Here is a 12,926-nt window from a genome sequence, read left to right as displayed (position 1 = left end):
AATACAATATAAATATTTGAAATGTTAGGTAACTTCTTGTTTTCAAAGGGAATACAAGTCAAAAACATAACTAAACAGCTATTAAAAGTTTGGAATACCATGGCAAAACAAATCCCTATCTAAATCTTAAAAATCAGAAACCTGTGATACAACTATGTCTGAAAACCCTTTTATACAAAGAAATAACATGTTTGTTATGCATTCACCACAGTGGCTTCAAAGGGACCAGTGTGTGAATGAAATTATGGATGACCTACTTTTCAGATGCTTCAAAAGAAATACCGTGATAAAGATTTATTGAAATTAGGTTTTGCTACAACTGTTAATTGCCAAAGAAACAAACTACTTTTCAAAGTTTGCATTTGTTATTTGGTACCTCTGACAAACCTCTGAAGACACAGCTGCATGACAGTTCCAATCCAATACAAGCCACTACGTCCACTTCATGCCATTACTCACCGAACTGAGCAGCCTGATCTCATCCAGGGCGGTCTCCGTGTAGTGCTCTGCACTCTTCACGACCTTCATAGCGACAAACCTCTTCCCCCTGCGTCAGACACAAACACCAAGCAACCTGTGAGCTCTCCTCCTTCCCAGACTACACTGCCTTACATGAAGGAACGCCAATCCTTCCTTCTGACAGCAATCTCTTCTAGCGTGGCTACTCATTAGGGCAGCAGCGGTCCTCCCGTCACTGGATTTTACTTCAATGGATGTTGTGATTGTAGTGGGTTTAGTGGGGCCTCCACACTCATTTAAACTGATGAACGGAATTAGAGATTGAAGTCAATGGCTTTCAGATATGTACTTCGGAGCTTAAGATTTAAGCAAGTTACAAATATGAAATATAAATAGAATACCTGAGTAAATCTGAAGAGATAGTAAGGCAATGCATTAAAAGTCTGAATTCATCATAGTTATAGTACATAGAAGACATTATATTGTGCATTCCATAAATACCAACCAGCATTTGATTGTACTGGTGGGTCAGAAACTTTGTCCAAGTTTGTACTTACTGAATGTCCCAGGCTAACCACACAGTAGAAAAATGGCCCCATCCCAGCTTCCGGATAACATGGTAGCGTCCGTTAAACAGATCTCCGATCTTAACATGATGATATCCGCCTGCAATTGAAACCGTACGCATGTTAAAAAACAAATCTTAATAAAACACAGTACATGTCAGCGACACCAACAAATGAGTTCAATATCAGGGGTGTAAAGTGGATGAAAAGAGTCTACCAAATAAAACAAGTAAATGCATCAGTTTAGTATATCTCTACAGCAGGGCTGCCCAAAGTTTACAGAGCAGAGGACCGCGTAGCAATGGTACTATGGGACCCTGGGACGCAATGTGACCAAATTGCATGGATTGCAAATGTCAAGCACTTTAAGTGCATTTATTTGTATTGCTAGCCATTTCAATATTTCAGCTTAATGAACCACAAACTTAATACATTTAAACAATTTCTTAGCATTTACTCCCTCCATCATAACTTGTAAAAACATTAACATGTGACAATAACACTCAATTCAATAAATGAATTATCAAATAATTTACTATACAGTCAGCACTCGCATATCCGACCTTATACAATTTTGACTTCAGGGACGGTTAAACGAGTAATGACGCATATCTGATTATTTCATTGTGGCCCATTCCAACCCTTGTCCGTTTTTTCAGGGGAAACAAAAAAGATACAATGTTAAAAAAACAATGCTGAAAGGACTGTTTAAAAAATAAGAAGGCTTCTATTTAGATGTACAGCAGTTGTTTTTGTTGGTACAGTACTAATTTTCAACAAAAGTATTTTAATTCAGAACGATATGATTCTGAAAATATCACTTCCCAAAAGAGACAAGTGGTCTGTAATACAGTACATACTGTAGCAGGGGGCAGCTGATTTGCAAGACAATGTGTGAATGGACCCGATTATGGACTGGGGAAGGGGATGGGTATACTCTGTAAATAATGTGTGTTGGTAAACTGTGTTATTCTTCAGATCTGTTAGCGTTCTCTGTGGGTTTTGGTGCTTGTGTGACTTAACTGTGCAAGTGCGTTACTGAGGGGTGGGAGCAGGTCTGACACTAGCAGTCAGGGATAGGGAGTGTTGGACCAATGAGTGAGCAACGGGGAGGGACTAGGGGGTGTGTGTGGAGATGACAGTCTGAAAGAGAAGCGGGACGTGCCGGCAGGAGAGTTGAGAGAGAGTTGAGAGAGGCAGGGTTGCCAGATTGGGCGGGTTCACGCCCAATTGAGCTTTATTTTTTTTATTGTGCCTAATTTTTGCGAGTATTACATTTTGATATATTTTGCATGGTTTTAAAAAGTCTTAACGATATTTTAAAGGAAAATACTAATATATGATACACAAACCTTAGTGTTTACATCACTGTTGCTAAATAACAATAATACATATCAATATCTGTGGCTATGACGCACATTGCACTGTGGGTAACGTATGTTTCGTGCTCGCCTGGTAACAGAAGATACAAAATATACAGGAAAGAGTGGCAGTCTGATGGTGAATTAAACATAGAGAATGTTCTTTCAGGTGTCATTTCTTAAAGATGACAGGTGAAATAGAATGGGAATAAAACTGCTGTCAAACACATACTCCACATTTGACTAGGACTGCAAAGAAACAGCTGAACTTCAGCCTCATTTACAGCAGACCCCTTGGGAGTTGGTGGCAAAGTTTGACAGCAGCATGTATGACACGGCTAATGCAAACCATTTCAAGGTGACTGCACGTGTGCATAGTGGTTTCCTACTGCTTTGAACTGCAACTGTTGTCTGTCTCATTATATCCTGGAAACCCCGCAGCTCAGCGCTACAATACAATACTTTTAAATCCGGCACGTATTGTAGCAGTATGTAATATTCCACATTAACGACCCAACAGCAAAATGAAATCAAGATTTAAAACAGTATCCAAAGTCAGAATTCAATATTGCAGAATATAGTGCTCGATAAGGTCCTAATGTCACAGTTCACTTGCAAATGAAAATGCACAAAAGCAACTAAAGATCACCATATCTAAAACTTTTAATGATGAACTTTTTTACATTACCATTTGCTTTGTTTTTGCTGCATTCGTCACAGGAAACTGGAGGAAGCGCTGTGTAACTGCACAATTAAGATTGTGACGTACAAAGAAGTACACTAGCACTGAAGAGATGGTCTTTGTATCAGAAAAAAGATGACAATGTCAGAAATTGCATGTGATGGGTAAGTGCATTAATTTGTTACATGTATATAATGGGGATTGATTTTATTCTTAATACAAGGACGGTAAAACGCAACTGACGTATCTGAGTAACAGATAACAGAGTGCTGACTGTATTACTATTGTTGAGAAGTCAATTCAATACATAATAAAATAAATAAAAATGCCACTAACAGTAACAGCCAATTCAATACATTGTAAAATTAAATCATCAGCATTTATTCCTTTAATCTACAATCGACTACTGTATTTACGCGATGGGTATTCTACATTTCCAGTCAAGTAAGTTGTCTCTGACTAGGACTGAGTTACTGCAAATAAACAATGCTATACTGACCGCCTCAACAATAATCAATTGCATCTTAAAAGGAGAGTAAATTGTCATTCGTTTAGAAAAAGTGATTGCTGCGTTAGTAATTCCTTGAGAAGATTCTCCCCACCAGCCCCTTCCTCTGCTCACCCATGTATTGATCATGGTTTTGTTTCATAGTGGCGTTTACATCCAGTCTTTTCATTGTCATTTAAAGTAGGAGGCTAGAAATCCTAAGTAGAAGGCAGGGGGGTATGGAGGTCCTCCTCCAGCACGGGCGCAGGGGGCAACGCTCCCCCCCCCCCCCCCCCCCTCCGCCAACCTAAAACAAATTTCAGGGTTTTGCAGGGGTCTAAATCCTGCTTATCCTGGGCCTACGTATGTATGTGCCTGAACAGGGCCCCAAAATTCTAAGTGTGTAACTGTTCATTTATGATTTTAAAGTAAAGTCCACATATTTAAGCAAACTTTGGTTTTGCAATAATTTATTACACACAGAAAAAAGTGGGGAAACGACAGACAGACATCAATTAAACAGAAGTGAGACAGAAGAGAAAAATGTGAAGCAATTTCTAAATTAATTTCTAAATTAAAAAAAAAGACGCAAGATATGAAGCAGTCTTAATTTGTAGTACATTTGAATACAGAAAAGGTAAACCATAAGCTGTGTTTTTTTTGTGTATTCCATTTCTTTTGCATTTTATACAAAAAAAAAAAACACACAAGACCAATTAAGTTTCTAAAAATATTCATGGAACCAACCAGTCCGTACATTTATTTTTAGTCTTCCAAGACTAAAAATGCATTTTATTTTAAGTGCTTCCGTGGTTTTAGCAGCCGATAGGCTTTACTGGATTAACACATTTTGTGTTCGATATACATTATGTTGTGAAATATAAAAACATGCACAGTTAAATCAGTAAAGAGACTTAAAGATATAGCTGAAGGAGGAATTTAACTCAAGTCACAGAAAAGACTGGTATGTACCAAAATAGTAAAACAAAACAGCGCTTCGTTTATAATCAAAATAGCAGACTTAAAATAGTAACAAACTTAAAATAGCAACAAAAAAAAACAGCAAAATCAAAAAACAGAAAAGGATTCCATTTTTTTACCATGGAAATCTGGTAACCCTAGTTTTGATGGCAATGAGAAACTGTGCATTCAAAAAGAAGAGGCAACGCATAAGCTTACAGCTACTGAAAGTTAGCACTAAAATGACAAATAGCAGTAAGTTGTGGCATTACTCATCAGCACCACTGTCATTTGTTTTCTTAGGGAGAAGGTGGGAATTGATGATTGATTTGAAACCACTTCATGCTTGTAAGCTGAAACTGATTGGCCCGTTGCGATTCACGGTGTCCATGGAAACTGTCAAATTCATTCAGTATGTTATTTTGTTTGCTTTTTCGTCGTTACTTGAGGAATTCATTTTGATCCAGTCTGTTTTGCTTACTAACCCCTACACACCAGACTGCTCTAATGTCGGTGCCTCTTCCGGGAGGTCTCACAGCAATAGTAAGACATGGGGCAATCAAATCAGTCTTTCTGAGCCTTGTCATTTAACTAGGCTAGGAACACAAAAAAAATAAAAAATAAAAAATAATGGTATTGCTACATCCCAATTTTGACCATACACTTCAAAAACACACACACAGGACACGGGTCTACCAGCGCGTATATTGAATTGAAAGAGGACAAGATCAAGAGGAGGCTTGTACTTGACAGTACATACTGGTGTTCTGCGACACCTCATTTAGGGAGTATCGATACCATGCACAGTATCATGATATTCCATACAATGCACAGTATCATATTCCATACTATCACGATCTTATGTCCATTACATGTTAAATGGCTGCCAAATTCCTTTTTATTGCAAGTGCAAAGTGCATAAGAGGCTAATACACAGTTAATAATGCTACAGCATGCTGGAATGCTTGCTGTTTAAATATGTTTCTGCTGAAAACAAGTTCCAGTGTATTCAAAGGTCATTGCTACCGACTATGAAATTCAAATAAAACTGGTAAGAAAGCACAACACTTCGTGTCAAAGACACCGTGTTCTTTATTTCATATATAAAAAGAGAACTCTGGCGTTTCACCCAAATTACAAGGAATCTCTTAATTCTTATAACAAAATAACACAAAAATACTTTCCTTGAAGCAGACTTTTTATAACTCTGCCAGATGTTTTTACATACAGGGTTATCTTAGAAGTGCCCTAAAAATGTGAGGAAGGAATAAAAAAATGAAGCACTGTTGTGGAATCTGATTCACATGGTACTGCAAGAAATGGCTTGATGAGGTTCTTGCTTGGATTAATAAACCAAGTGAGGAAGACGGGCCAAATGGACCTCCTCTTGTTTGTAACATTTCTTATGATGTTCTTAGTCACGTACAACATAACACATCCATGAATCTATACTGGTCAAATATTTTATAAAGCAAAACAAGTAACAGAGTATAATGCTAAACTAGACTAGCCTGACTGATTCATGTACCACTGTTCGTTTAAAAAGAAAATGTTTGACAGCGTAATGTGTTGCATTAGGGAATACACACAAATGTTTTATTCCTTACATTTTTAAACACTATGCATTCACTTTACAATTTTATAGTGTTAGATAATTTTGAAATCACCACTTCAGAATAATTTAATAAAATTAGTTCAGCGGATTAAAAAAAAAAAAAAAAAAAAAAAATTGGCAAAGAACTGCTTTACTAAAAAAGCTGCCAACATACACAATTCTATAGTGAAAAATTCATTCATTAAGCATTATATTATATGTAGATGCCTTCCTCTTGCATGCTGTTACAACAGAATTCTGTTTAAGCGTATTGAAGCCAAATGTCTCCAGTGCACCTTAAATAAGAACATAAAGCTTTTTACTAGCGAGAGGAGGCCAGTCGACCCATCATTCTCGTTTGGTTGTTAATCTTGCAAAGAAAGGAAATTAGACAAAAGACAACCAGTCTGGCAACTATAATAAACTGCAAGTACATTAGCGGATTTTTGCAGTGTGATGGAAGCTTTATAGGTCCTGTGCTTTCCACTGCAGGTGAAGCGTCAAAACAAATATGCTGGCAATGAAGTCTATTCATTCTGGTCTTTCCACCGCTCATGCATGTAATTCAAAACACATGATTTTCACAGCTATCCCATTACATGCACATAAAATACAGATTAACACAAAATCCAAATTCTATAAAAACATCGCTAACATTTTTGACATGCGGGCAACTTATATTTATGACGTTGGCAAATTATATTTTTGCAGCTTCTAGCAAATGTACTGTAATGATGAAATAAACAAGCATCAATGAACTCCCTTTTGATCAGTTTGTAGCGCATTCCTGTTTTACGTGTTATCTTTGCTGTGACTTTAATAAGCAATATGCACTGGGATTCATTTACTTAACTAAAAAGAACGAAAGAAACTACAGTAAAAGTTAACTTCGGCAAAGAGATCGGGGTGGCTATCTGAAAGATGTTTCATAAATGGGTGGCATTTTCTCCTTTGTTTTTCACTTCTTTAAAACACTGTTGAAGTGTAAACAGTGATTTAGTTTGCTGCAGCTAGCGCACACATGTACATCTCTCTCACGTTTGCTGCACGTGTTGGAGCACAAAGAGCTGGTCACCTTTGCAGTAGTCATTGGGGTCCTCCTGCTCCTCGTCGTCCGACCCCAGGATCTCCTCCTCCTGCTCCGGGGCCTCTGACTCCGATGTGTGAGCAGCGCCTCTGTGTTGAGGTTCTGGCCTGGGAACAAAACAGATCAGACATTGGTAGGATCACCCAATATATTGACGGTTTCTGTCACATACCATACACGCCAAGTCCAGTAAACTGAGCACCCCCAGCGGCTTTTAGAAGACAGATGCTAAGATTATTTTTTGTAGTTGTAATGCTGTAAGCCTCGTTTACACATGCCCATAGCAGTGCTTGCATTGGTTTTCTATTCACTACTCATATACTTAACTGTTTTGGAACAGTCCCACAGATGTTGACTTAGCACCTTGCACTTCTGGTAGCCAGAACTAACCTATGAATGAATGTCTTTCAGAAGCCAGGAGGATGAAGAGTTCTAAAAGCCGGCACTCCACCCCAGTGGCAGTCTAAACACTAACAACCTGTTGAGCCCTACCCGGAATACTGAAAAGAAATATCCCATTTTGCAGATCTAATTAAAGTTAGAAGATGGTAAAATAGTCAAATATCAAAACGACTATTTTTTGACATGTATTCGAATACAAAAATCAGATGCTCGTATTCGCTACAAAATGACAAAAAATACATTGCACTTACTTACCGTCACCGGAATTGACGCGACAGTTTAAAAAAAAAAAAAAAAGGCAAATGGAAAAAAAGCGCTCTGCATGATATGCGAGGATAATATATATTAGGGCTGTCAATCACAGTTAACTTCTGCGGTTAACGCATTCATTTTTTGGAGATTAATTTTTTTAATTCTCGTTAATGTCAATATTATTTCTTGACATTTACTTTAAAATGTATTGTTGTATTATTGCAAGTGTCTCTGTCAGCCTAGTGTGAGGCAGTGATATGCGATTTAACAAAACAATCATACTGAATGTAGCATCGGCTGTTTTGTATACTATTCTTCTGGCTCCGAATTTTAGGGAGCATCAGAAGATTAGCATTTTCCATCCAATCTCAGGGAATGACCCGGGGGAAATATGGGGTCAGCAGATTTTAAAGATAAGAAGGTCCAAGACCATGCAAGGCCTTATAGGTAAGAAGAACTTTCAAACAATAAAAGTCATAATAATAGCACCAGTAATAAAACAAACTAATGAGATGGATGCAGTAATTGTATGAATTAAATATGTGATTAAAACCAAGATTAAAAACTAAGACACTTTTTTTTTAAATCGCGAGATTAAATCACAATTTTATTATCTGTGAAGAACACAGGATCAACACAGCAGCTCTTGAGCCTCTAATTAAAAGTCAGAATCTCACGGGACAGAAAAAAGGCAAGCACGTCATTCTGAAATGCCTCGCTTAAACAGTACCCAACTTCCTGAAAAATGTTGGAGTAAATTTTTTTCCCCTTCACTTTGCCATTTCCACGTCTGTTTTATTTGAAGTGTTTAAAGTTAAATTTCAGTTTTAGTTTGCTTGTTCAGCTACAAAAAGGCACAATTAAACCTCATGTTATTACTTTATAAAAACGTGTCTATGATCACGGTTTAATGTGAAGAAATGGCAATAGCAAGGAATTAAAATAAACAAAATGCATTGTCAACGTTTAACTTGAACTGCTATCTGGCATCCTTTGTTTTGTACTTAATTCACTGTGGAAAAGTAAGCCCTTCACAACTTATTCTTTACTCCTGGGATATTTTTCTATTTTAACATGTTACATATTGTAAGGTCTTGCTGTATATAAAAGGCGCACACACACACACAAAGGTACCAAGGCCACACCACCCTGATGCTATGCTGTCTCTGCCTGTGATCAGAGCAATATAATGGCTTTTATTACTTTTTGAAAAATATCCAAAAGAATATTTAAATCATGAAAATCATGTGTTCGCCCCATCACTAGGTAAAACTGAACCACAAAAGGCCACATTTAAATACTTAATATTGGTATGCATCTGGAAGTTATTACTGTATGTCTTTGAAACATCCAGGGATCAGTCTAAAATAGGACAAGCAAAAAAGTGTGGAAACAGTTCAGAGAAGAAGTTATAAGGAATACCCAGAGAGGCTACTTGGATGAATCATACATATAAATCCCTCTTTGAAGTGTTGCCGTCGTGTGTTAAAAATAACTGCCTTTATATAGGGCACAGAAAAAATAGGGCCACTTACTCCGCTTTGCATGCGAAAAGAAATCTTAGCAAAAAGTAAAAGCAGACTGTGGTGTCCTGATCTTACCCAATATTATCAACTTGCCAAAAGCTTTTTTTCTCTCTAGTATGTGTGACACTCCAAGCTTTGTAATTAAAATATACACTTTTAATGATATTGATCTTAGGGTCAGTCAGCACAAATATTATCAGACCATAAAGTATTGTGGAGACAGACACTTGCCCCTGGAGACACTGATTGTACCTAGTGACTAGCAGTGGTGGCAACATTAGATACAGTCACGCAATTCTACCCGTTTACGCGGTCGACTGTCACTTTACTATTCCCCTACCCCACTCCATGATTGAGGTGCAGTGCGGTACGGACATGAGCGTCATTATTGCTTGCCTTTCTAACAATTTGGAAGCGGAGCCTTTAATACAATTCCGAGGGCGGAATGCACTGAACAGCAGACCAATATCTTTTTTTTTTTTTTTTCAAATCAGTTCTTCAAAGAAAAAGCTGAGAGTGACTCATGACTTGAGACCTGACTAATCACTGCAGTAGTACTGAGGAAGTTGAAAAAACAAGTCCTCATTTGAGAGGTGTATAAATTCCACTATAAAATAAAACATACCAAAAAAAGAAAATAAACATTTAAAATAATGCTTCTATTTTAACATGAGAATAGTTAACAAAAACTATCCAATTATACTATCTATTTGCTTCAGAATAGTAGTGATCTATAAAAATGAAGAGAACAGCAATGTAATGTTTTCTGGGCTCAAGTTGTTTGCTTTGCATTTAGCATTAACTAGCACTAAATTTCTGTAAACAGGTGACATTTGGAAGACTGCACTGCTACTTCTTATTTCCTAGTGCTTCCATGTATGGTATAGTTAACCATATAGCCACTCAAGCAATACATTTGGAGAATAAATCCATTCCTGCAGAATGTAACCCACAGAAAAGTTGACACCCCAATATCAGAAACCAGCTGTTAGACCTGGTCAGTACTGGGACCTCTAAGAAAATATCAGTGGTGCTGGTGCTAGAGGATGCAATCTTCTTCAAACCAGCCAGCTCCTTGGCAAGCTGTTAGCTGTGCTGCTGGAGTCGCCATCCTTCAAAACGGCTCGTTAAGCAGGCACTCCTCAGGGACTGTTTTACATAAGAGAGGTGGGGGGGGGGGGGGGGGGGGGTTACCTCAGTTTCCGGCTGACTAACACGCATCAAAAGATTATGTGCTGGCGCAGTGGCACCTGTTCTGATTGAATTCAATTCTTCAGGTCCCATCCCCTGAAAACTGGGTACTTGGAAGGACATCCTTTAAAACAAGAGGCCAGTGCCTCTTACTGTAGACCATTCACAGCTCTACACACAGCACAAGAAGCACACTACATTAGCACCACAGTCGAGGATTACATTACAGTCCAGTGGCCATTTTGAGAGGAGCGCAAGTAACATTTTTACAAATAAACGAAGCAGTAAGCCGAGGTTTCAGAAGGATTACCGTGACTAAGTGAACAGTGCAACGCTGAAAACGTTCCTTCACTTGGTGTGCACAGCCTGCTTGGATAGTGCAAACTGACACACCGCACCACTGAACTGAAGCCACCTGTCTTGTGCTGGACTTTGTGACACAACAGGTGTAAAGCGCTCAGATGAACGCAATACAGAACCTAATAGGTAGACCCACCTGGATCTGTTCTCCTGAGAATCGCATTAATAAAAAAAAACAGACAATAGCAGTCACATAAAATGATATAAACACAAAAGTGGAAAATGTAATTGTTATATAAGATTATTTTTGTTACATATGATAGTAAATTATTTAAATGTATTAAACGTGTATATTAAAATGTATGCAGACAGATTCCGTTTAAACCCCTTGGATACAGACATGCAATTTCTAGAACTCTCCTCAAACTATACACAGCAAAAGAATAAACACTAGATCCATTTATCTTTAAGAGACATGTAAGAGCAAGTCAGCACCACAGCTATTCTATCTTAACTTGCTGCAAACCTTTTCAGAATGAGTAATTAAAATGATGAGAGTAGTGTTCCTCAAACAATTACATGCAGCAACACTTCCGACATGCTTTCAGACCCTGCCCATGTCAGACAAGAACGCTCATCAAAGCATCCACTCGGCCCAAAGAATACCTGACTGGAATAAAAAAAAACACACATCTATGAAATCTGCAGCCCCTCTGTCTCCAAATCTGAAACACAGCAGGGGAACCACAGGAACATGTACATGAAAACATAAAGGAACAGAAAGATGAACAGCAAAACAGGATTTAGCAACAAATAGCAATTAAACACCCGTAGATCAGCAAAGTACACATGAAGCCATCTGAATTCATTCTGTCTCACTGCAGCCAGATCCTTGTCTTTTTAAAAATCGCAGATGCTTTTAACACGTTGCTTTGAATTGAAATAACAAAATCAAGCCGTTGATTCTCTTCCCCCAAGCAAACATGCTACCATTCAGCAAACTGCATTTACATTGCCCTAATTATTGTGACTGTTCTCATTGAAGCTTCCAATATTAGATAACAAGCAATCAACATAATCTGTACTCGTCTTGCATTTGCTTCAATTGCAAGACCATCACAAAAAAACAGGCAATTATTTTTTACCATCAAAAAAAAAAATTCTTTTAAAAACAGACTCTCCTATTGATTATATTTCAATGTTGATGGCCTTTTCTGATGCCACTTAATGTTTAAAATCCAAAGCCAGCTAGGATTGAATCGCAGCAGCAGCAATAACTGAACAAGCACCACGTTAATAAAAGCACAGCTGCTCTTTATATTACCTGCTTGAAGCGCGGATCCCCATTTGAAATGGTAGCCCTGAAGACAGCCCGCAGGTTTTGGACAAAGCCATCTCAATGTGTTTGGGATGCCAAGCCCCAGAGCGCTCTGCAGACAGCAGAGTGTTCAGCTTCCCAACCGACAGCAGTGTCGTCAACAGAAGAGCTTCCCACCTACTGGAGTACTGGCTGCAAAAGCTCAGCTCAGCACAGCACAGCACTGCACTGCAATGCAGGTGATGCAAGGGAATTCAGTTTCACAGCTATTCACACTACTAGAGTTCTATCCACTGCAACAGGTTGCTACTCACAGGGTCCTTTTACTGTAGTGTTTTAACCATGTACCACATTTATAGAGTACTGTAATACACCAGAATTCCAGTTAAAGCTGCAGTACTCACAAGCACGGTCCGTTTGTAACGTGTGTGTATCCCTTTTATATACATTACCATTGTTTGACCTCATAAGAATAAAACAAATTCATCTTCTCCATGAAATGTTTAATTACACTTCACACTTAATATTCCTAAAGTATTTTCTTAAGATGTAATGGTTTTAATAGATCAGTTGCTGTTGTCTGTATAATAAATGTTACCAACCCAAAAGCAATTCAGTATAATAATTACAGTAAAACTGATGCGAGCAAAGGAATCACAGTCCCATATGAAAAGGGACACACAATCTTTTTGATGTTTCAAATTCAATAAGAATAAAACCTGCCACTTAGCAACCATGCAA

At 38.0% G+C, this 12,926-nt stretch overlaps 1 protein-coding gene across 3 annotated transcripts in view; it reads right to left on the bottom strand.

Annotated features, from left to right (window-relative positions):
- LOC131702802 (SRSF protein kinase 1-like) overlaps window positions 1-12,926 on the bottom strand; it is a 53,756-nt gene that overhangs the window by 28,796 nt on the left and 12,034 nt on the right. Inside the window, exons 1-4 of one of the 3 annotated variants that reach the window (XM_059005149.1) lie at window positions 12,192-12,342; window positions 7,185-7,303; window positions 1,017-1,125; window positions 460-547 (exon numbers count right to left, since the gene is read on the bottom strand). In XM_059005149.1, coding sequence (XP_058861132.1) covers window positions 460-547; window positions 1,017-1,125; window positions 7,185-7,303; window positions 12,192-12,262 — 387 coding nt within the window. In that variant the 5' untranslated portion in view covers window positions 12,263-12,342. Of the gene's footprint in view, window positions 1-459; window positions 548-1,016; window positions 1,126-7,184; window positions 7,304-12,191; window positions 12,343-12,926 lie in introns of those variants that run through there. The other 2 variants (XM_059005147.1, XM_059005148.1) reach the window with 2 other exon arrangements.

Source organism: Acipenser ruthenus, chromosome 30, assembly GCF_902713425.1.
Source record: "Acipenser ruthenus chromosome 30, fAciRut3.2 maternal haplotype, whole genome shotgun sequence".
NCBI lineage: Eukaryota > Metazoa > Chordata > Actinopteri > Acipenseriformes > Acipenseridae > Acipenser > Acipenser ruthenus.
Note: the sequence above shows the minus strand (reverse complement) of the source record. Positions and strands in the feature narration are given on the sequence as shown.